Source organism: Taudactylus pleione, unplaced genomic scaffold (genome assembly GCF_031769625.1).
Source record: "Taudactylus pleione unplaced genomic scaffold, aTauple2 ptg000054l, whole genome shotgun sequence".
NCBI classification, from domain to species: Eukaryota; Metazoa; Chordata; class Amphibia; order Anura; family Myobatrachidae; genus Taudactylus; species Taudactylus pleione.
The window spans coordinates 4,194,142-4,217,846 of record NW_028284456.1 but is presented as its reverse complement, the minus strand read 5'-3'; the positions used below and the strand labels follow the sequence as shown (position 1 = coordinate 4,217,846).

General features: G+C 43.7%; 1 protein-coding gene across 1 annotated transcript in view; it reads right to left on the bottom strand.

Moving 5' to 3' along the window:
- TRANK1 (tetratricopeptide repeat and ankyrin repeat containing 1) overlaps positions 1–23,705 on the bottom strand; it is a 181,577-nt gene that overhangs the window by 49,671 nt on the left and 108,201 nt on the right. Inside the window, exons 13-16 of the mRNA XM_088464408.1 lie at positions 18,121–18,297; positions 13,556–16,312; positions 11,863–12,062; positions 2,661–2,798 (exon numbers count right to left, since the gene is read on the bottom strand). Of these exons, the coding sequence (XP_088320534.1) occupies positions 2,661–2,798; positions 11,863–12,062; positions 13,556–16,312; positions 18,121–18,297 (3,272 nt within the window). The remainder of the gene's footprint in view (positions 1–2,660; positions 2,799–11,862; positions 12,063–13,555; positions 16,313–18,120; positions 18,298–23,705) is intronic.

The window sequence follows — 23,705 nt, the reverse complement described above, 5'->3', positions numbered from 1 at the left end:
GAATGTATTACACAAGGTTGTCACATTTATAATGGCATAAAATATGGTCTCTATATCAAGGCAAATATGGAGGAAGGGCTAGGGCATTCCCACTCTTTCCTCCATGTTTGCCTTCAGTCAAAGTTGCAGCTGGAGGAGTTGGCGACAGAGTTATGGGGGCTGATTGCTAGTCGGACGCAGAGTGCTGTAGCTGCAGAAGTCTGTTATACTACCTTCTGCTAATGCATGTTTCTGTAGGGCTAATGCGGGGATCCGTGCGGCTTCAAGTCAGAAGCCGCTCCTCCAACTGTTATCGTTAGTATCTGCACTTGCACCAGCCCCATGCTAGGTGCAAGGGATCCATCTGAAACAGGCTGACTTTTCCTGCATGCATGACTCCAGGGCCGGCCCTAGCCCAAATTTTTTGGTAAGCGAGTATATTTTTTGGCGCCCCCCTATGCAATGCCCCTTTTACAGTGCCCCCGGTAGTGGTCCCCCCTGTGCAGTGCCCCTTGTGCCCCAGTAGTAGCCCCTTATATAGTGCCCCCAGTAGTAGTCCCCCCATGCAGTGCCCCCAGTAGTGGTACCCCCTTGTAGTGCCCCCAGTAGTAGTCCCCCCCTTGTAGTGCCCCCAGTAGTAATGCCCCCTTGTAGTTCCCCCAGTAGTAATCCCCCTTGTAGTTCCCCCAGTAGTAATCCCCCCTTGTAGTTCCCCCAGTAGTAATCCCCCCTTGTAGTGCCCCCAGTAGTAATCACCCCCTTGTAGTGCCCCCAGTAGCAATCCCCCCTTGTATTGCCCCCAGTAGTAGCCCCCCCCTTGTAGTTCCCACAGTAGTAATCCCCCCATGTAGTGCTCCCAGTAGTAGCCCCCCCTTGTAGTGCTCCCAGTAGTAGCCCCCCCTTGTAGCGCCCCCAGTAGTAATCCCCCCTTGTAGTGCCCCCAGTAGTAATCCCCCCCCCCCCGCAGTAGAGACGTAATATAAAAAGAAAATAAAAAAACTACCTGAAACCCCGCTCCTGCTTCTGGTCCCGCCGCCGCTATCAGCTCCTCTGTCCGGCCTCCCGGGCCGGGCCACTTTGCATTATGGGAGAGACGTCATGACGTCTCTCCCATTACCCACTGCGGGAGCCGGAAGATGCCCGGGTCCGGCAGTGGGAGCAGCAGCCAATGAGAGTCTATCTGACTCTCATCAGCTGCTAAATCAAACACACAGCTGCCGGCGCCGGCAGCTGTGTGTTTGTGCTGTGTAGTGCTGACACGCGGTGCAGCTGTGTCACAGAGACATAGTCTGCCCGCGACCCGCATGGTAGGCAGCTGAGGCGCCCTCCACTATGTGGCGCCCTACGCAGCTGCGTACCATGCATAATGGGAGATCTGGCCCTGCATGATCCATAATAGCAAGGACCTCTGGCTACACTCTGTCTCCGCCCAGCTCCCACCACCGAAATGCCAATTTCATGCACAGCAGGATCTGTCCGACTCAGATTTATGCAAAAGTGAGTACATTTCCTAAAACTCTCTGTATAGGTCCGTAGACAGAGATCAGTCTGCCTCAGACTCCCCCCATGCAGCTCTCCTACCCTTCCCAGCATCAGAGCGGAAACTCACTGTCACCTCCGAGATTATTACACATGGCAGTGCTCTTGGCCAAACACTGAGCACCACTGCATTATATACTTAAGATGTATAAATATATGTATTTATTGAGATGTAGTCGGCATCCCGACAGTCAGGATGCCGACGGTCAGAATACAGACAGCGGCATCCCCACTCTCAGAATCCTGACAGATTGCGGAGGTCAGTGGCAAAAGCAGGATTTCTAGAAGGGGGCTTGATTTTAGAGTGAGTGTGGCCAGTCCATAAGTAGGGTAGAATTAGCACTTAACCAGCTTTAATATGCGTAATACAAAGTGTATTGTGTGTATTAATTCCAGCATATACAGGATGATCACAGTAAGCCATGATATGCGGCAGTAGGGCCATCCTGCCTGAGGTGAATGTTTTTATTTTAGATGTGGGCACCATTCCAGAGTATTAAGGTAAGTCTGGGAGTCTGGGGGAGCAGCAGAATAACCTACTGTAGCACTGTCCTGGACATATATGTAAATATTGGGTTCTATAGCAGCACATCCCTAACAGTGAATGTTTTCCAGATCTCCTAGTTGGTGCACAGGTGTATTTATTACTGGCTGACACATGTTAAAAGATTCACAGGTGGTGCTAATTATTTCATTTGTGATACGGAGAACAACATGCAGCACTAGTAAAATTTAATTATATTACTATTTCTATTGTTGTCATGGTGTGGGCTGGGGAGAGGGGTTTCCAGGCAGACTGAAACCCCCACTGCGTTTGCCTATGGAGGTAAGTACTAGGGTCAGGAGGAGACTTAGAGTTAGGGGGAGGGTTAGGCATAGGGACAGGAGGGTTAGGCTGTGGGAGGGGTGGGATAAGGTTAAGCTGTGGAAGTGGTGGGTTAGTGTAAGGGTTACAATACTTACACAAATCTGTTGGGACTCTGATTGTTGGGATGCCGCTGTTGGTATTCTGACCGTCGGCTTTCTGACTGTCAGGATCCCGTACCCAACTCATATTTATTATATTAGAGTTTTGGACTGACCTTAGTGGGAAGTCTAATTCATTCTAGCATTATATTTAATTACAGAATTATGTCTGATACCTCAGAGTCGGTGAAGAAGTTATACAACAGTACGTCATCAAATTCCAAGCCTTTTGCTTCATAAATAGTTAGAACCAGGGCAAGACTCAGTTCCTCGGGGATATTTTCCTTGGCCATTTCATTTGTCACCAAAATAACCTAAGCATATAAATGAATTATTAATGACAAAATAAACAAAAAAGTAGAAATCTGTATCTATCTGCAATATATGATCATATCCTGTTAACTAAATTGTCGCAACTATTTATAAACACTCTCATTAGAACATTTCTATTGTGTAATCGTGTGTACTTTATACATTGAAAACACTCAAATGTGCTGCCAAGTTATGAGGCGGTTTAAACATTGACTAAAGGTGGACAAGCTAGACAAACCAGGCTATATCATATATACAGCACATTGATTCAAATTAAAGTGATAAAGATCTACACTGATGGGATGAATAAAGCTATATGATAGAATATCTATAGCTAATAGCTGTGTGTGTTAATTTCTCAGAGGGACAGCTTTGGGAACTGCACATTCTCACTAATGAGTGCTGTCATACTGTATGATTAGCTCTAATATGTAAACAAAATCTTTACAATTATTTCTAAGTTATAGTATTAATCTGTAAAAAAAAAAAAAAAACAATGAAGGCCTGATAATTGGATTTTTATATAGTTGGATTTTTATATACTCACCGTAAAATCCTTTCCTCGTAATCCATCTGGGGGACACTGTAGTGCTGATGGTGGGCTGGTACACGGGCAGGGCACTAAATTGTTGACTAAAATAGCTCCACCCCTAACTCCTCCCACTTCCCCTATTCCTCAGTTTATTTTCTAACAAAGCCAAGTCTGAACATCAATCAACGGAAGTGAAAGAGAACAAGAAACAGCCAGAATAAACCAGAAAGAGAAGATTGCAGTGTCCACCAGACGGATTAAGAGGAAAGGATTTTACGAGGAGTAGATAAAAAAATACAATTTCCTCATATATCCGATATTGAGGACACTGCTGTACTAACACTGGGACTTCCCAAAGCAAGCCTAACAGGGGATGGATGGGTTCATCCGGCAAAGTCACATATAAAACCTTACTCCCAAAACTGGCATTGCTATATCCAAAAGTATGGGAACTGTAAAACTTGGTGAAAGTATGCACAGATGACCAGTTTGTCTCTCTGCACAATTGTTCCACCGAGGTCCCATGGCAAACTGCCCAAGAGGCCCTAACCACATAATTCAAATGAGCCCAGAGAGAAATGGAGGAATTGGCGCACTGGAAAAAAGATACTTCAGATGAATAGTGGCAGTAATTCACCAGCCACGCTTGTGAGCATCTACAACGATCAACAGGCTATCAGTACAATGGATGCAGAAGATGATGGTCCAGGAAAAGTTGGAAGAACAATGTCTTGGTTCAAATGAAACTTGGAAACCACTTTAGGTAAAAAGTATGATATCGTCCATAACACCACCCTATCCTATCAGAATGGAAAATTAGTAAGGGAGGCACACAAGATCGTGCCACCAACTCCAACACCCTCCTAGCAAAGCAATGGCTAGGAGGAAAACCATCTTCAAGGTAACATAGCTGAATTCCACTGACTCAAGAGGCTCAAATGGGGCATTTTGAATAGTCTCCAAAACCAAATTCAAATCCGATGGAAGAATAGGAGGAAGGTCTGGCAGGTGTATGCAAAGCATCCCTAGAAGGAAGGTTTGAACCTCTGAAATAATCGCTAATTGCCTTTGGAAAAGGATGGAAAGTGCACCCACTTGACCCTTAAAGGGAGGAAAGGCAAATGCCTTTAGTTAACCCATCCTGAAGTAAAGACAAGGGTAGAAGACAAAAGATGTTCGCTGGAAGGTGTCTTCATTCACACCATAGAATATAAAGCTGCCAGACACGATATAATATCTTCGAGGTGACCGGCTTTCTTGTCTGGACCATGATATTAATGACTTGTCTCAAAAACCCACAGGATCTCAAGATTTAGTTCTCAAGAACCAAGCCGTCAAAGCCAGTCGAGACAAATTGGGCTGTAGGCATGGCCCTTGTCACAGTAAATCATCTAGCAGAGGAAGACACCCTCCAGCTGAATCTTCAGAATCACTCTGGCCAGCAATGACAGAGGTGGAAGGAGATAACCTAATTAGAAGGACCAAGGAGCCGTCAATGCATCCACCAAGGTGACCTGAGGGTCCCTGAAAATCGATCTCCATAGATTGAGAACTTCTTATTGAGCCAGGAAGCCACGAGATCTATGTCGACCGTCCTCCAACCATCCGAGATCATCTGAAAGACCTCTTGATGTAGTTCCCATTCCACTTAATGTACCATATGGTGACTGAGAAAGTCCACCTTCCAGTTCAGCACCCCGGGAATGTGAATGCCCAAAATGGCAGGAACCCAATTCTCCACCCAGGAGAGGATGTCAGTTACTTCCGCCATTGCCTGGCGACTCTTAGTCTCACCCTGTCGTTTGATATAAGCCACCACAGTGTCATTGTCCGACTGAATAGGAACCAGAGCATGTCTGACCACTGTCAATTCCAGACTGTTAATGGAAAAAGCAGATTCCGACATGGACTAATAGCCCAGGATATGAATGGCGATAATTACCACACCCCAGCCCACTAGACTGGCATTTGTTGTGACCAGTGTCCAGTGCCAAATTGAGAAGGGGGATCCCTTAGATAAGTGCTGAGGCTGGAGCCACTACTGTAGATATTCTAAAGTCTAAGGATAGAGTTAAAAGAGCTGCCAATCTAAGCTGGGTCCCATTCTGTTCCAATGAGCAAGGATCTTGCTTTGCAGAGGTCGATCATGAATCCTGGCATAAGGGACCACTTCAAACGATGCCACCAACTTCCCCAGGAGTAGCATGCACCCTAGAATGGACGAAAGCTATTAAAAAACAGAGCGCTATCGATACAGTACAAATCAATAGATATACATGCACAGTATTACGTATTTCTAGCGCTGCAAGGCCAAGGATAACCCACTGTGAGGGTTACATATCAAACAAACAGAAAAAACACACAAATGTCTTGCGCAGCTAAAAATAGTATTCAAGAATTTATTACTGATAAAATATCAGATGTAAAAAGACAGGTATGCTTACACAGGTGAAAATAAAAAAGTAAGATATCGATATCATAAACCTAAAAAATACTTCAGAACATAGGAAAGCAATAACATAAAAAATGGATAACTAATCCAAAAGAATGTAGGATAAAAAATGGTAACACTTAAACAGTGGTACTCCTCATGAGGCAATCAGTAACTTTGTATCAAGCCAGTCATAAGTCTCCTGTGAGAGTGAACAAACAGAGTCTATTTAAAGGTATGAATAGGTTCCTTAAATAGAGTAAAAAGCTCAATTAAATACTGGATGATCCCGCTATTTCAATAATACCAGCTGGTATAATGCACTCACGGTTTGATGGACTAGTCCGGTATTCTAGTGTATGCCGTAATGACCTAGGCAGGCTGCGGCCAGAGGCAATCCTTGCCAAATAGATAGCGTGTACACACGAAAAATATCCAATTGACTAGGTCCAGGTGGATGTCTACTTCTTCCGAGCGTCCTCGGAGTGATGCAGGGACCGAGGCTCCACTTGCAGCTGTGGCTAGATGAGAAGTGGCTATCCGGGATTACCGGGCACTGAGCCCGGGATAGAGCAGAAGGTGGAAAGAGGTCCTCTCAGTAGGACAATATGCTCCGCTCTGTCTGTGTGTAGTACGGACCGCCAGTACCAGCCGTGACTGTGAACAGGGACAGCAGTGGCTGTTAGCGGGAGCAGTGCAAGCCGCCGGGTTCTTCCAGTATGGATGGGAGTCAAATAAAGGTTAACCCATGCAGACCGCCAGTCTCAGCGGCAGCTGTAGGCGGGAGCAGCGGTAGCTGTAGCTGTAAGCGGGAGCAGTAAAGGCAGCCGGGTTCTTCCAGTACGAATGGAGGGTCGAGTGGTGATTAACCCTTAACGCGTTTCGTCACTCGCATGTGACTTACTCAAAGACCTCTTGATGTAGTTCCCATTCCACTTGATGTACCATATGGTGACTGAGAAAGTCCACCTTCCAGTTCAGCACCCTGGGAATGTGAATGCCCAAAATGGCAGGACCCAATTCTCCACCCAGGAGAGGATGTCAGTTACTTCCACCATTGCCTGGCGACTCTTAGTCTCACCCTGTCGTTTGATATAAGCCACCACAGTGTCATTGTCCGACTGAATAGGAACCAGAGCATGTCTGACCACTGTCAATTCCAGACTGTTAATGGAAAAAGCAGATTCCGACATGGACTAATAGCCCAGGATATGAATGGCGATAATTACCACACCCCAGCCCACTAGACTTGCATCTGTTGTGACCAGGGTCCAGTGCCAAATTGAGAAGGGGGATCCCTTAGATAAGTGCTGAGGCTAGAGCCACTACTGCAGATATTCTAAAGTCTAAGGATAGAGTTAAAAGAGCTGCCAATCTAAGCTGGGTCCCATTCTGTTCCAATGAGCAAGGATCTGGCTTTGCAGAGGTCGATCATGAATCCTGGCATAAGGGACCACTTCAAATGATGCCACCAACTTCACCAGGAGTAGCATGCACCCTAGAATGGACAAATGGGATAGGAGGAGAAGCATTCCCATCAAAGCTTAGAGCTCTTGAAGTTTTAGCACAAGAAAGATTGACTCTGACAGCAAGTGTAGAATAGAAGGCCCAAGAAGATCATCTTTTTGGATGGAATGAGGATGGACTCTGGATAATTTGGGATCCATCCATGAGTTTTCTAAAGTGTATATTACCACCTGTAGATTCTGAAGTAGTACCGTTTCTGAACCTGCCTTCACGAGAAGATCGTCCAAATAAGGAATAATGGTAATACTGTTGCATATTAGCAAATAAACCATTTGGGCCATCACTTTTGTGAAAACTATGGGGGTGTGGACAGACCGAATGGTAAGACCCAGAATTGAAAAAATCTCTTGCCTACCATGAAGCAGAGCAACCCTTGATACCCTCCAAGATAGGTAATTGAAGACAGGCATCCTTGACATCCAGAGTCACCAAGAATTCCCCTTCCAATATGGTGCTGATTACCGAGCGCAGATATTCTATCTTTAAGTGTGTCGACTCGAGGTAAGGATTGAACTGCTTTAAGTTCAGAATTGGACGTAACAAACCATTCGGTTGCTCACTAGCAAGAGGTTAAAGTAAAACCCTAAACCCAACTGATGTAAGGGAACTGGAACAATAACTCCCGAATCTAGGAGAGAATGAACAGCATTCTGTAGGGCTGCCAGTCTCACAGGTCCCCGGGAAGAGGAATGGAAAATAATCTTCTGGGACTGGGGCCCATCAAATGTAGAATGTAACCTCTGTACAGAATAACCCAAATCCAGCGATCTGGTGCTGACTCGATCCAGACATCCTGAAAAGTGATGTAAGCCGGCCCTTGCCCCGTGAGTGGGATTGGGCCCTCTGAGCATCAGGTGGCCTGTTTTTCATTTGGTTTAATGCTGGGACTGCAGGTGCCTGAGGTTACTCTGCCTCGAAAAAAAACACTGCAAAAGTAACTGGACTGACCCCTGAATGAAAGGAATCTACCCCATGCTGCCATGTGAAAGGGCCAAAACCGTGGCGAGAGATAATCTTGGCGAGTTTTGGACCAAAAATAGAGTCCCCTATAAATGGAAAGCGCCTCCAAGGTACACTTAGATTCCGGATCTGCTTCAAAAGATCTGAGTCAAAGCGACCTTCTAGCAGAAACTGCCAGAGCGGAGATTCTTGATAGCAAGGAAGCCATGTCTAATGCTAAACCATACAGATCGATGCCTCACGAATTTGGTCAACTAAAGAGTGAAGTTTAGTGGAGTCTCCCTCTGACTGTAATCCATACGACAATTGCTCTGTCCAAGATTTCAGAGTCTTGTTGACTCAAGATATAGCAAAGGCTGGAATTTAGAGAGGCCCCTGTAAAGCAAAAAATTTAATTCTACAAAGCCTCATTCTATTTGACTGATGCTTTAAGGATGCAGCCTGCGTCGTAGCAATAACTGTAGCTTTGGTAAATCTGGCAATAGAAGCATCCGTTTGAGGTGGAACCTCCCAATGTGCAATGCCTTTTTCCAAAAAGGCTTAAGCAGACTTAAAGCATCGGGGAACTTTCTATCTGGTTTCAGCCAAGCCTCAGTAAAAATATCTGAGAAATGAGAAAAGACCAGAAAATTGAGGACCTGTTTTTTTTTTAAGTTTAAAAAGAGGATTTAGTCTCAGACACCTCTGTGTCCTGAATATTTATGGTCTGGCAGGCCACAGTAATTAAATCTTGCACACCCAAACTGATTGGCGATTCCTCTTCCCATCACGTCTGATCTTCCCAGTAAGGGTCCGCTATTTTACCCTCCCTCCTGGGAAGAATCTGAATCAAATTAGCCTGGGACAACAGGCAGATGTGACTTAGAACGCTTCATAGATAAGAATGGACCAACCGAGGCTGTTATTCTATCCATGGAAGCCGAGACCTTAGAGAGACACAACTCTCTATGTTACGGGCCCACAAGGGTTCTTGATCCGAAATAGGGAGTTGATCCCTTTAGGTTCCAGGAAGGGGAAAATCACTTACCTCTGATGGGTGATCCACTCTTCTTGTAAGGTTCGCAATGGCCTTCAATCATGGGCTTAGCAAAAACCTTGATCAGGCGACTTGTGGGTCATGGCCACGGACGGTGCACCAAGCACCCTAAAATCACAAACAGCGCAAAGGGTCCCTGGTCCTGTGCGATTTTAGGACAACTTAGCACCACACTTAAAACAATGCGGAGCAGGAGCCCTGGATTTGTTTTAGAAATTATCTCCTCTTTTCAAGTCATACTGTCTGAAACAGAGATACTAAAGTTTGAAATGAAATAGTGCAGGAAAACAATAACAGAACAATCTAAAATATCCTGTCTAATTGTACAATGGAATAAAAGTGCAGGAAAATGCAGTGACATTAAACAACTGAGCTGAAAAATCAAACTATCCTGCCCAAGGGAAGGAGGTGCAGGACAAGCAATAATATGTACCTATATATTCTATATATTTAAGGTTCTAAACAAGTCACAATGCTTATGAAAGCCCTAATATCCCCTCTATAATAAGCCTCTACTCTTGAAGCCAGCAAGTTGGGTATCAAACTGGTCAGCAGGTCTATAAACAGCGTTGGAAGCAGCTGCCTGTGAGATTCTCCTGTAATGGCGCCTCAGCGTATGCACAGGAGGAAAACATTACAAAGCAGGAAAGGAGAGGTGCTTAAAATAGACTGAGAAGAAAGGGTGGGTTGGGGGGGACAAACCGCCTAATCTTCCTGGTGAGGCAAAACGCTGGCCCTAAAGAATAGATAAGCCAGTCAGAATCTGCTGCAGGCGGTGCTGTTGGGACTAGTGGGGCCAAAGTAGATCATTTACCCGGGCAGCCGGTTCACTAGTGGCGACGCTGTCAGGACTTCAGAATTGCAGCCCAGTGCTACTCACGGGCAGGCTATGGCTGTCTTACCTGATGGAGAGTTTCCTCCCCTCAGCATCGAACAGATCTCTGCAGTCCTGATCCAGCCAGAGAGGGTACCAAAAGCATATACCCCTTGTTTGTTTCACTGATCGGGAAGCTGGAGGCAGAGTGGGAGTCCTGACAGCTAACTATGGAACCCACTCTGAAATTGCCTGAGCCATGTAAACAGGAACTGAGGCACAATGACATATAGAGTAAATAAAATAAAAACAATTATGCTAGTCGAAAAGCAGTGCCTTACTCCTTCAGGTACTAAAATAAAACCGATATAGGGGAAGCAGGTGTTAGAGGGGGCAGAGCTAGTTAACAGTTCGTGCCCTGCTCCTGTGCCAGCTTATCTAACCCAGCAACAATACTGCAGTGTCCCCCAGATCGGATGAATTAGGAATTGAGTTAGACGGAAACCTATGGACATAGCGTAATATCCGCCAAGAAGTACTGTGTATGACAACAACAAAAAAATGCAGTTTTGCACAAATCAAACACATGTGCCTCCTTGTGACTGGAGAGGCAATAAAGGGGAAGGGTAGGGGGAGAATAATGCAGGCCGAGTACAGTAAGGGTAATTGCAAATAGATGCAGACCTGAATAGATATAAAGATACACTGGTGAAAGCCATATCAATTGTGAGTGCTGATGACACCACTAGCTAGCAGCTTCTGATTGGCTGACCGTGCACATATTATATATTTTTGTGGGTTTATATTAAAAATTATTATTTTGCTATTTTCATTTATTCATCAGAAAGAATATTATATTTGCTATATAGTATAGTAATCATGCATAACAGTGAATGAGTTTTTATTTATAAAAATAATATTAGCAGTATAAAATGGTGGATGCACAGATCAACTTAAGGATCTTTCACAGGTGCATGAAAGGGAAGGTTTTAATTTAAACAATAAAAAAATTCCCCTAGAACACTGCAAAAGACCAGTAAGAAGATTGGAATGCTACATGATAACAGAAATCCAGAGATCTATGTTGCATATATTTGCAAATATATATGTAAGCACCGGGCTGCGTCAAGGCGTCTCTGTACCGGTATCCCTAACGCTACATGATAATAGCACCCACTTTGGTTCATATAATTGCATATTGTTATGCCACATGATAATAGCAGATACATGAATATATCTAAGTTGAGAGCCAACTCACCTGGAGGTACCCCAATATCCTCCAAATGGCACTACAGGAACCAGCACACCCTGTAGCAATGTGCAGGGGGAATTTTAATTATTTTTTCTTGTTTAGTCTAAACCCCTCTCTTTCATGCACCTGTGACAGACCATCTGATCTCAGCATCCACCGTTTTATATTGCTCTAAGGGGTATGGATGGGACCAGCATTTGGAGGGAATGCTGCCTTGACGAATGATGGAATAAACATCTGAAACGTTGCACGCAACTTGGATTAAGGAAGTATTTTGTTGAACTTTTAAAATCCGTGGATATGCCGCCTGTACATACACATTATATAATTATATATATATATATATATATATATATATATATATATATATATACACACACACACACACACACACATATATATATATAATCTTGCATACCACGCTATGGCAGCCGTTTTGCTTTAGAACCTTTATAAAACTACAACTTCTCATACAACCAATTCCTACATACAGCCAAATATACATAAGCCAAACCTGATGTGCCCCGAATTCAATTGGCTGTGTCTTCCTCTTGTTACCACGTAATAATATAGCCAGGTCACTAACACAGCAAGACTCAAGCACTGTTGGCTTTGGGCCGTCAAACAACCCACAGTCACGTGGTAGTCGATCAAATGATTCTGGGAAAAAGTACTGCAGCAGATCCACAACGCCAGAAGCCAGATGGAGAATCCCTATTAGATAAAAAAACTGATATCAACAACTTCTGATATCCAAAAGACACACTGGTAGGTTGCTGCTAGAGTATGAGTGTGTGATACTGAACTTGGGGGCTGATTCAGAGATGGACACAAATCCCATTGCGACTGCAATTCCGTATGCAGCAGATTTAAAAAAATATGCTAATGGCTCAGCCGTTGCCTTGTGCACTAAGATGCCCACCTCCGGTATCTGATATCTGCTGCTTATGTACAAAAGCACTGAAACATGGGAAACAGGTCACACATTGAACTTCTGAGCAAGCCTATGCTGTCTCAGACAGAACATCTCACCTAAGATGCCGGGGCCTCTCCAGATGCAAAATTAATTTGCAGAGCTTCACTAGAGCACACCCAGAAAATGGTCCCAACACGCCTGTTTTTGTAACCACCCCCCCCTCCCATTACCTTCCACAAATGCTGACTACCTGTCACTCACTTGGCAAATAAATCCTCTGTCGCTAATACATCACAGTATGTGCGCAGTGCGGTTGTGACATGTGCAGTGGCCATAAAACGCTCTACTGTGTCCAACATCTACATTGCATCCATCTCTGAATCACAACCCTTAGACTGCAAGCTGCACTTGAATAAAAATTATGTGCAAATCACTGCATATTATGTTGGTGCTATTTGAAGGTTAATCATAGCAAGACTTTCAGTATGCATATTCACAAAGATACTAAAGATTGCAATAAGTCTGACTGTATACTGTATGCTCGGAAAACTGAAAAAAATACATTCTGTAAAAACACTGCAAGGCTAGTTCTGCATTGTTAAAGACCAGTGCATTTATGGCATTATAGGAATATACAACTACAATTTAGAACCACGAACAAAGATGGAAAAACAGTGGGCGCATCAGCCATTATCATGAAGACAAACGTGCATTCGGCAAAGACGGGTAGATACTCGCACTGGCATAAGGTAGTAAGCAAGCTGGATAGAAAAACTGTGTCCTCATACATCTAGCCTCAATATGCCACACAGTGTGACTTGCCTGGCGTGAGTGAGTCACCAGGTCACGTGCAACGCTGCAAACGTCGGGCGTCTTTTTGTGATGTGACTAAGATTCACCACTTGTATATCTGACACTGGTATATCTGTGTGCACCAGAGTCTGTATATGAAGCACAATAGAACTTGGAATGAAAAAAGCTGCGGCCGCTAGATTGTAGTACTTCGCATACATATTCAGAGGCTCAGTCGCACACGGGTATACAAGTGTTGTTGGTGTGTCCTAGTCGCATCGCGACTTAGACACATTTTCGATAAAAAAAAATGCAAAAAAAAATGCCTGCCGGTAGCAGAGTTTCACGGAACCTGGCGCGCCGAGAGGGGCTTTTTGGAGCTACTACAGCAAGGATGTGTAAGGTCGCATATGTATGTGTAACTGTCCTTTTATTGCAGCAAGAATAGAGAAGACAAACAAATTTGGTAAACAGTATGGTTATGAAAAAATGTACTTACCAGAATGAGATCGATAGTTTTGATACAGATGATATAGTTGCTTTGGTTTTCTAACAATACAATTTTTCTTTGCATCAGAGCTGTTCTTGTTTGCAAAATAGAATAAGGATCTTAGATCACTGAAACGAAATGCAACCCCTTTCATTATGCTCTGTGCTGTATCTCCAGTAAGAAACATGGAATTGGGATCATTAATACATCTCATGAGTAGACAGAGCTCTGCCTGGGTGAAGTCTTGAATCTCATCCCCATAAAGCTCATGTATTGACCATGGAAGTTCCTCAAGCTTTGAAAGTCTGCAAGATAAATTATACAAGACATCCTCTTCATCAAAATACCCTAGCTGACATTTCATTTGTTCATATGTGCAAAAGAGACTGTAGATTTCCTTTCTGTCTCCTTCAAAGTTTGGGGCTCTTTTCCTACCAAGTTTAATGTACTCCTCTTCAGTGAGTCTACCTTGATGGCAGCTTAATGCTTCAAAAGAACCTTTCAAAAATGACTTGATCTCTTTCCAAACCAGTGCTGCATTGTAAGGAGACTTTCCTTTTATCTTAGGCCACAATGCATTGGCAAATAACTCAAAGGTTACGTAAATGCGAGGGTCAGTCTCTTTAAGATCACAGTTGTTTTCCTCTTCCTCATTTTCTGGATCAGGCTCAATCTCCTCATCCTCTCTCAACAAATCTAATATATTAATATCATCCAATGTAGACCAACCAACTATATTCTTTTTCAGACTTCCATCGTCATTTCTAGGAAAAAATGGGTCAGGCATGGACGCATCCAACAGAATGAGCAGCTGCTGGGAGGTTATAAACAAAGGGAAACCCTCATCTTTGATATCTTGCAATCTGTAAACATTAGGTTCAAGTGACATGAAATGACTTGTTGATTTGGTAGATTTGCTTAACTCAAGGAAATTTCTTTGTACTTCCTGACAAAGGACATGATTTTTGGTAATAAAAACAGGATGATAATGTTCTAATTTAACAACGTTTTCCTCGCCATCTTCTGGCAAATGGTCTTCCCCTTTTATGTCCTTTGGTTCTGGTTCTTGCTCTTCAAATGCGCAGTCAGGGAATTCTGTTTCGGAATTCTCTTCATTATCGGTGTCATCATCACCTTCAATGTTTTCAGAATATTTCCTCCGCTGCCAGGTCTGCTTTACTAGCCATGGGCCAATTGACTCCGCTTTTTCCCAATAAGAGTGAAACTTCTTCCAGAGGCGATACAAACAACAAGTTGTTTTTCCTGTGCCGCTTCTGCCAATTAATATGATAGTTTCCAGGGGTTTGGGATTTAGATCAATCACAGCATATTCCAATTCACCAACTCGGAAGGGATACTCAACTCTGTAGCTCATATTGCTTAATATGTTCAGTGCCATGTCTGTGCTGAAGCTGTGGAACTTCATAATATTGTATTCTGTTTCAGCTGCACTAGCAGGGGGAAAATAATCAGGGATAACATGCTCCATGTCTCTTTCCAATTCAGTGTCTTCCAGAAAATACCTAGGAATACGCTTTTGTGCATTTGAGGAATTTTTATCATTTGTTATGCCCTTTAGTTTTTTCCTCAGTATACATGTCAAGCCTCGGTTGTAAGCACTGCATATGTTTTCAATAGCATGATTGAGTTTGCAATGGTCAAGAACAATATCCCAAATCCTAATGATTTCAGTATAGACCCTTCCGGTTTTCACTGATGCCAACTGTCCTGCCAAGATTTTCTCTGGCTCCTCACTACAACGAGGTGAAAAATCGATTGCAAGCTCCCAGAGAATTCTGGCTCCTTTGTCCAGCTTAACTTCATACAATTTGATATTGCTCTTCAATTTAAGTTGTTTGTGGAGACTACGGGTCCATTCCCCATTTCCAAGCTTCTGAATAGAATTAATTATTTTATTTTTCATGTACTGTGGTACTGCCTTGCTTCCTAATTTCTTCAGGGCTTCTGGAGAACACTCAATCTCCCAAGTCATATTATTGAAGTCTATATTTGAAAGGTCAATGTTCTCTTCCACCACATCCAAGTCTTGTTTGCTACCGTCATGTACGGGCAAGCCATTGTCAGCACACTCATTATTATTACTTTCCATCAAGGCGTTGTCATTCAACGCCTTATCAAATATCGGAACACCGTTTGTATGGACTACAGGTATCTCAGTGGTATTCTCTTCTCTGTGTTGCACAGTCAGAGATGGCCTCAGACTGTCAAACACTAATGGGGATTTGCTCTGCTCCATGGAGTTTATTAAGTCTCGGATGGTTTGCTCAAGACTGTCTCTAGGAGTCATTGCCATCTTTGTGTTTTCTAGTAATTTCTCAAATGACATAAAGGGAACCTTAACCATTGATTTATTACACCCAGGAGGAGCAGAAGACGATGGCTTTGTTTGAGCCTTAGGTTGTGTCACGTTCTTAGTGGTCAGTGTCTTAATAGACTTTTTAAAAGGAGGAGGTTGATTATGTTTGTATTTCTTTCTAGCATCATGCCAAGCAGTAAAATGGGGGTCTGTGTGCTTTATCTTGTACTTTATATTTCTTCCCAAGTTATTATTTGTTAACTTGATGTCAAATTTTGCAAGTAGGTCCATTATCCTGCGATATTGTTTGGGATTATTGCTTTGAAAAACCATATGCATCACTGTATCCCCATTGTTGTCCTGGATGTTGGGTTCTAAATAGGGATGTTTAAGTGGCTCTTTAGAATACAGATCCAGAAGGTGTTTGGTCATCAAAATTCCATTATCACCTGGAAAATAAAATAGTCAAATCTGAACTTACTCAATACATAATACTACTAAAGGCAGAACATTTATACAATACAAGAGCTTTACTAAAATGTTTAGAAGTGGCAGGTGCCATATGTTAGTGTATTTAGAATTTCCTGATGTTTATCAAAATATAAAGCACATTTATGATAATATGACAAATGTTGGCTGGATGCTAATTTCCCTACATACACTGTATATATCCTGCACTGTGAGGACAGCCTAACAAGAAAAAAGAATCAATAAACTAGCTCCTGTGCTACCGCGTGGGGAATGTGTTACTATAGAGTTGATGGAGGATATTACTACAGAAGGGTTACCATAGAAGTAAGGAGGGAATGTTCTACTACAGAAGTGATGAGGGTATGTGTTACTATAGAGCTGATGGAGGGTATTACTACAGAAGTGAGAAGAAGGGTTACTATAGAAGTAAGGAAGGAATGTGTTACTACAGTAGTGATGAGGGTGTGTGTTACTATAACAGGAGGGTATGTTTTCTTATAGAGCTGATGAAGGGTATTAGTACAGAAGTAATGAGGGAATATGTTACTATAGAAGTGAGGAGGGTATGTGTTACTATATAGCTATTGGAGGGTATTACTACAAAATGAAGGAATTTGTTACTATAGAAGTGAAGAGGGTATTACTACAGAAGTAACAAGTCAATGCGTTACAAGAGAGCAATTGGAGGGTATTACTACAGAAGGAGGGAATGTGTTACTATAGAAGTGAAGAGGATATGACTACAGAAGAAATGAGTGAATGTGTTACCAGAGAGCTGATGGAGGGTATTACTACAGAAGGAGGGAATGTGTTACTATAGAAGTGAAGAGACTATGACTACATAAGTAATGAGGAAATGTGTTACTATAGAAGTGAGGAGGTTATGTATAGAGCTGATGCAGGGTATAACTACAGAAGGCGGGAATGTGTTACTATAGAAGTGATGAGGGTATGTATAGAGTTGATGGAGGGTATAACTACAGAAGGAGGGAGTGTGTCACTATAGAAGTGAAGAGCGTATGACTACAGAAGTAAAGAGAAAATGTGTTACCAGAGAACTGATGGAGGGTATTACTACAGAAGGAGGGAATGTGTTACTATAGAAGTGAAGAGGGTATGACTACAGAAGAAATTAGGAAATGTGTTACTATAGAAGTGATGAGAGTAAGTATAGAGCTGATGTAGGGTATAACTACAGAAGGAAGGAGTGCGTTACAAAAATCAGGAGGGAATGTGTTACTATAGAAGTAGGGAATGTGTTACTACAGAGACAATTAGAGGAATGTGTTTAATGGAAGTGACATGGTTTGCTCCCTATAAAACGTGACCACACAATGGCCGTCTTATGGAGACATTTAACAGTGTAAGTGGGATGGCATATCTGAAAAGAGATTCCACTTTTCCTGTAGTAAATTATATGTGATGTACAAGTTTAACCATGTTAAGTTATTAGAGTACTATTTCCCAAGGTATTGTCTCTTAGACAAAAATCGGTAGTGCATCCCTGATCTTTGCCCAATTATATAATACTTCCAGTTTGACTATATGTGGTTTTGAGCAGTGCATTTGCTAAAGTGCTAACACTAAAAGTTATTATGAGGCATCCCTACATTAATAACTGATATGCCAATGCTATTTTATTATTTATACACAAAACACCATCTTTGACGCAAGTTCAAATGCCAGTGGACCTGCTCGTCAAATATGAATGGTCTTGGACATGGTTAATGGTTCTTGTATCTGAAGCAGGAAACTGTGAAGATGATATGTAAGCTTATAGAGGTACCTTGGTTATTCAAGGCAATGGAAACTACGGCATGCAGAGGGGTGTCTCCTTGTGTGATGGATATACTTTCTGGATCTGCACCGCTACGTAGTAACAAATAGGCCAAAGCAAAATCACTTTTCTTTAAACACGTAGAAATTGGATGTTCATCAATGTCACCAATACCGTTAGGAGAAACTGTGGATTAAAAAGAATAGCAAAAAAGTAAATTAACAATGTTTTCGATTCTTATTTTCTAAAACTCATGTAAGCCATTTATAAGTAGCCATTTTGGATATTCTGTAATTTTAAATGGCTGTTTATAATAAAAATGTATTAAACATGGATGATGTGCTGCGTCAGGCTCACTGCAATCTACCGACCCACATTGTCAATTACAGCCTACAGAACCAATCCTGGGTCCAGTAACTCTTATGATAGGTTCCTGGCCACACACTAACAGCAAAAACGGAACACAGTATATCTGTAATGCAGAGTTCATGGCATTTATATTAGAGAATGAAACCCTCTGACATTAAATATCAACTATCCCATTTCAGGTAATGGGGATCATAGGGGCATATGGTGACATTCTCTTTAAGAAGGGGCTGTACAAAAGTGGAACTCCCCTTCAAGAAAACCAATACATTGTTTCACCCATATACTTTTATTCTTTAGATAAATTGATTTTGTATTTGAATTCAATTCTATTTCCTGTGGTGTCATATGCAGAGCTAAAGAGGCTAGTCTTAGAAACAGTTTTGCAAGACATTTGCTTTTCCTTTTTCTATGACAGTATACCAGATAATCATCCCATTAGGTATCCAGTCGACTTTTAAAAAGTCGACACCAGAATGTTGACAGGTTCTGAATGTCCACATTCAGAAGGTCGACGTGGTCATTAGGTCAACAACCAATATATAAATCTGCATTTAGGACGACATGGATAAAATGTCAACACGGTCAGAGTGCCGGCATTTAACATCACATGTTTTTTTGTTGATTGTTAAGGTTATCTATAGGGATAGGTTTAGGCCATGCCTGGCCAACCTGTGGCTCTCCAGCTGTTGTGAAGTCCCAGGAAGCTTTACCAGCTGATCGGTGGCAGGGTATGCTAGGTCTTGTACACATATATATCCAAGCACATTGGACATTAATTTTAGTAACTTCATTTAATATTAGGCACATAACACAAAATGTCAGAGTAAATTGAGCACTCCCTAGCTTCTGACATTTTGGAGCTATGTAGTAAATAATTCTCACTTTATAAATGAGTGAAAAAAATTAGGATTTATGGTCTTACCTTGTTAAATCCTTAGGGGGCACAGGGATCACTCTGGGTAATGCCTGGAAAGGGAGAATCTGTGCACCAAATAGTTACTGATTTTCTTCCCAGCAGCTTCATCTCCACTATACCCCGCCCCCAGCCACCAGCCAGCAGTTTAAGTTAGCAAGCCAATGGCAGGAGCGAGGAGAAGAAGAGGGAGAAGGAAAACCAGCACACACACAGAACACACATCAGAGAAAGGTGCGTCAAGAACCGGCATCAGAAGAAATATACCCCGCAAGACAGGTATGTCAGGGTGGGCGCTCTGTGCCCCTATGGAGTCGAAGAAAAGGATTTAGCAAGGCAAGACCATAAATCCTCCTCTCTTCCTCCACTAGGAGGTACAGTGATCACTCTGGGACGTCCTAAAGCTGTCCCCTGATGGGGGGTGAAACACCTGGGCTGAATTTGGAACCCCCTGTGCCTGAAGGCAGCATCCAAAGACGTGAAGGTGACAACTGCATAGAAATTAATGAAAGAGTGTGGGCAGATAACCACGTTGCAGCTGTACAAAGTTGTAACACAGATACGCCATGTTGAGTCTCTCATGAAGGTCCCACTGTGCTGGTGTAATGAGCAATCAACACAGCAGGGGCAAGAGATCCGCCAAAGAGTGCAACGAATAGCAAGCAGGGCCAACCAGGAAAATCTGTTCAGAAACCGGCCAGCCCCACTTGTGAAAATTAGACAGGAAAACAGAGAAACTGATTTCCGGGTCTGTCCATAGAAAAATTACCGGAGAGCCTACATTCCTAGATGCGTCCTCCGGTGAGGAGTCCGGAACGCGGAAAACCGGATCAACGCAACCCCAGGTTGGAGAGGAACAGAGACACAACTCTAGATAAGAACCCAAGCGAGCCCTAAGGATAAGATTAGAGTGGGGGAGCAACAAGATAAGGTGCTCAAACATACACCCGCCACGCAAAGCAATGGCAAGTAGTAAGACAGCTGTCCCGGTCAACCAATGAATGAGCAATGTGCACCGCAAACAAGGAATTAAGGACTCCTAAGGGAGCTTACCGAAGAGTCAAAAAGAACCAAGGAAAGGTTCAAAAGAGTCACCTGGTAAGAAGAAATGGTGATAGGACACAGAGGCGGCCCTGAAAAACAACATCCGAACCTCTGGTAAGCGCGAAAGCAGTTGTTGGAGGAGAAACAACAGGTCTGAGACCTGTATCCCCAGGAGGAGGGTCAAAGGGCCCAATTCACAGAAAATAAAGGATTCAAAATAGCTGTAATGATCTGGGGAAGGAAACTCTAACCAAACTCCCCAAGAGGTCTATTAAGTCTATGAGAAATTCTGACTGAAGTGGGCCACTCGGCATATAGTAGGATACAACAGAACCTTCTGGAAAAAAAAAACCCTAATTTTTAGGACAGGTGGTAAGAAACATTTCGGCAAAGCGAAGCGGACCAGAATCTGATAGAAGTATGGGCTCAGAGACCAAAAACCAACCTTAGAGGAAGACATATTAAGCGTTGGTTGAGGAACACCGTGCTCCCTACCGACTGCGATTCTTGGAGGAAGGATAAATAAGTGTGTTAACTTCCACTGTACAGCCGCTACCAATAGGAAAGCTCCGGGAACCCTGGAGCCAGAACAGCATCTCGATAATTTGTGGATATGCGAGACACCACGATCTCAATGTCCATCAGGCCCCAGTGATCACAAGGCGCTGAAAAGCGTCAGAATGTAGTGCCCAGTCACCTGAGTGAATGACCTGGTAGCCTAGGAGTCCTCTGCTGTAGGAGAACTGCGGGAAGGAAGGCCGCCTATAGAGGCGAAAGATGACGCTCTGCCCAACTGGGGGAGTGGCTGACCATCTTAGTGGAACTGCAACTGAGAGCGCCACCCTGATGGCTTATGTGGGAAACGGGTATCTCGCTGTCGGGCCAGACAATACCGGAGGAGGGGTAGAACCAGACAGAGAGCAAAACCATCCAGAAGAGCAGAATAAAGATCGGTAACAGGCTACCATAACCCGTCCACCGATCCTAAAGTGCTAATGACATGTTACTGCCCTCCACCCATGAAGAGGTGTATAGGTGGTAAGAAGGACCCCTGTTCTGGGTCCCAAAGGGAGCGGCACATAGTCAAGTGGGTCCCTCTTAGCTATCACAAAAAAAGGGATGAAACCTGTGTCATAAAAAGCAGATTGTATCTATATCATAGGGCTGAATTTCCCTGTGAAGAGGCAGGGAGTGAAACAGAGCAATCTGCCGAAACTCCACACTGTCGAAGGGGTAGATAGAGAGCCCAAGATCTGCCTGCAAGAGCATAAGAACAGTTGGTAGAGATGCCAGTTTAGAGGGAATGTTAAACGGAAGACCATTAGTCCAACAGCAGGGAGGAATACCCGCTGAACCTTGGAATTCAGCAAAGCTGTCCCCAAGGGGAAAAGCTTCCAAGTAATTATCCATCTGTGCGACCACTGAAGATCTACCTTAAGACAGATTCATATCCAGTGATTGAGCCCTGATGAGCAGGTCGAGAGGAGCTGCAATGAATGTCCTAATCCTCATGAAAAACACGAGGGGCTGAGGACCTACCGTAACGGTGATACCGGAAACTGGAAGTGATGGTACTGTAAAGCATACCCTAGGAAGTGCTGGTGATAGCAATATGCAAATAGGTCTCCTATATGTGAATGCATGCTCTGAAAACCTGTAATCTGAGCGAATGATTGAGTGGAGCGACCCTATGCGGAACCTGAAAATCCTGGAGTCCCTGCTAGCACCGAGAGAATGAGGATGGGTTGGAACAAGCAGTCCGACATCTGACCAGTAACAGGCTGGTAAAAGTAACTTGCACCTTCAGAGACAAGAACCTGGACAATAACCGTAGATCTCATAGGGGAGCGAACAGAGGGCCTGATTCAGCATGGAACGCAAGTCTGTGGACGCACGCACCCTGCCGCTGCAAAATTATGCAAATGAATGCGAATGCAGTGCAATCGCAGCACTATACCAAGACACCCACCTCTGTATAAAGCCGCACACTTCCCATTACTTACATCCGCAATACCTTTGCAAGTCTGCGAAAACATAGGTAACATCGAGTAACATCGGAGCCATACGCACAGTTGTTGTTGACTTGACCTCACTCACAAACTGTTAAACTTCCTACACGCAGTGAGTACTCAGGCTGCATAAGCCGTTGCAGTGGCTTATTTATGGACGCCCCTGTAACGGCGTTCAAATGCACTGGCACAACTGCGTTTCACTGACCACCCCACCGTCACACCCCTGAATCGTCACTTCCTGTCAATCACTGTACAATGACGTTGCATGCTCACTGCTCACAGTGAAGGGTTCGCACACTGCAATGTGGATGCATGCGCAGTGCGAAACAATCGCCATCTGCGTGCGTCCGCAGACTTGCGATCCGTAATGAATCAGGCCCAGTCTCTCCCAGAGTGCTGCTCCTGGGTGTGCTTGGGAAACCCACTAAGGCATATATGAGTCCCCTATGGGACTCGAACCTGGGCTGTGCTGGTCCCAAGACGGGAACACTACCCCTGGATCAGAAGTGGGTTCTGAACCCAAAGGAGACTGCGCCCTAGACCACTTGGCCATCCTCACCCCACGCTGGGGTTCCCCAAGTAGAAATCCACCCCTACCTGTGGCAACAGACCTGCCAACTGTATGGCGGACAAAGGTCACCTACGTTAGGGCCCATAGAGGAGGAACTCCTTTAATCTAAAAGGTGGACAGCCTGGTACATAAGGTAGACAATGTATCTGGGCACAACCTAGAGACTGTCTCGTCTAACCTCGGACCTTCTCTAAATACAGAAGAGCCTCCAAGTACTTACAGTCCGTGACAACACGCCAGGGATGTAGCCAGTGGACTGTTCTGGCCACCACCGGTGCTGGGGTCGTTGGAGTGGCAGTGACGACGTCCTGTAGGACACCAAGCACTGCCTACTCTATGTTATCAAAAGATATTAGTAAAATAAAATGAAATAAAATAAAAGTAACAGGGGGCCACTTAATAGCAGCTCCCACAAAATGGTGCCCACTCCTGCTCGGCACCAAACTAAAACTGCTGGCCGGTGGCTATGGGCAGGATGTAGTGTAGAGGGAGCTGGGTGCGGCTGGGAAGCAAGGAAGGAAATCAGTAACTATTTGGTGCGCAGATTCTCCATTTCCAGTCTATACCCAGAATGATCCCTGTGCCCCCTAGTGGAGGAAGAAGAAACAGAAAAACCAAAGTGAGAATATATAACACTCATAAAACCATAAAATACAAAAGAGATGTGAACGCCTTAGAACTATCT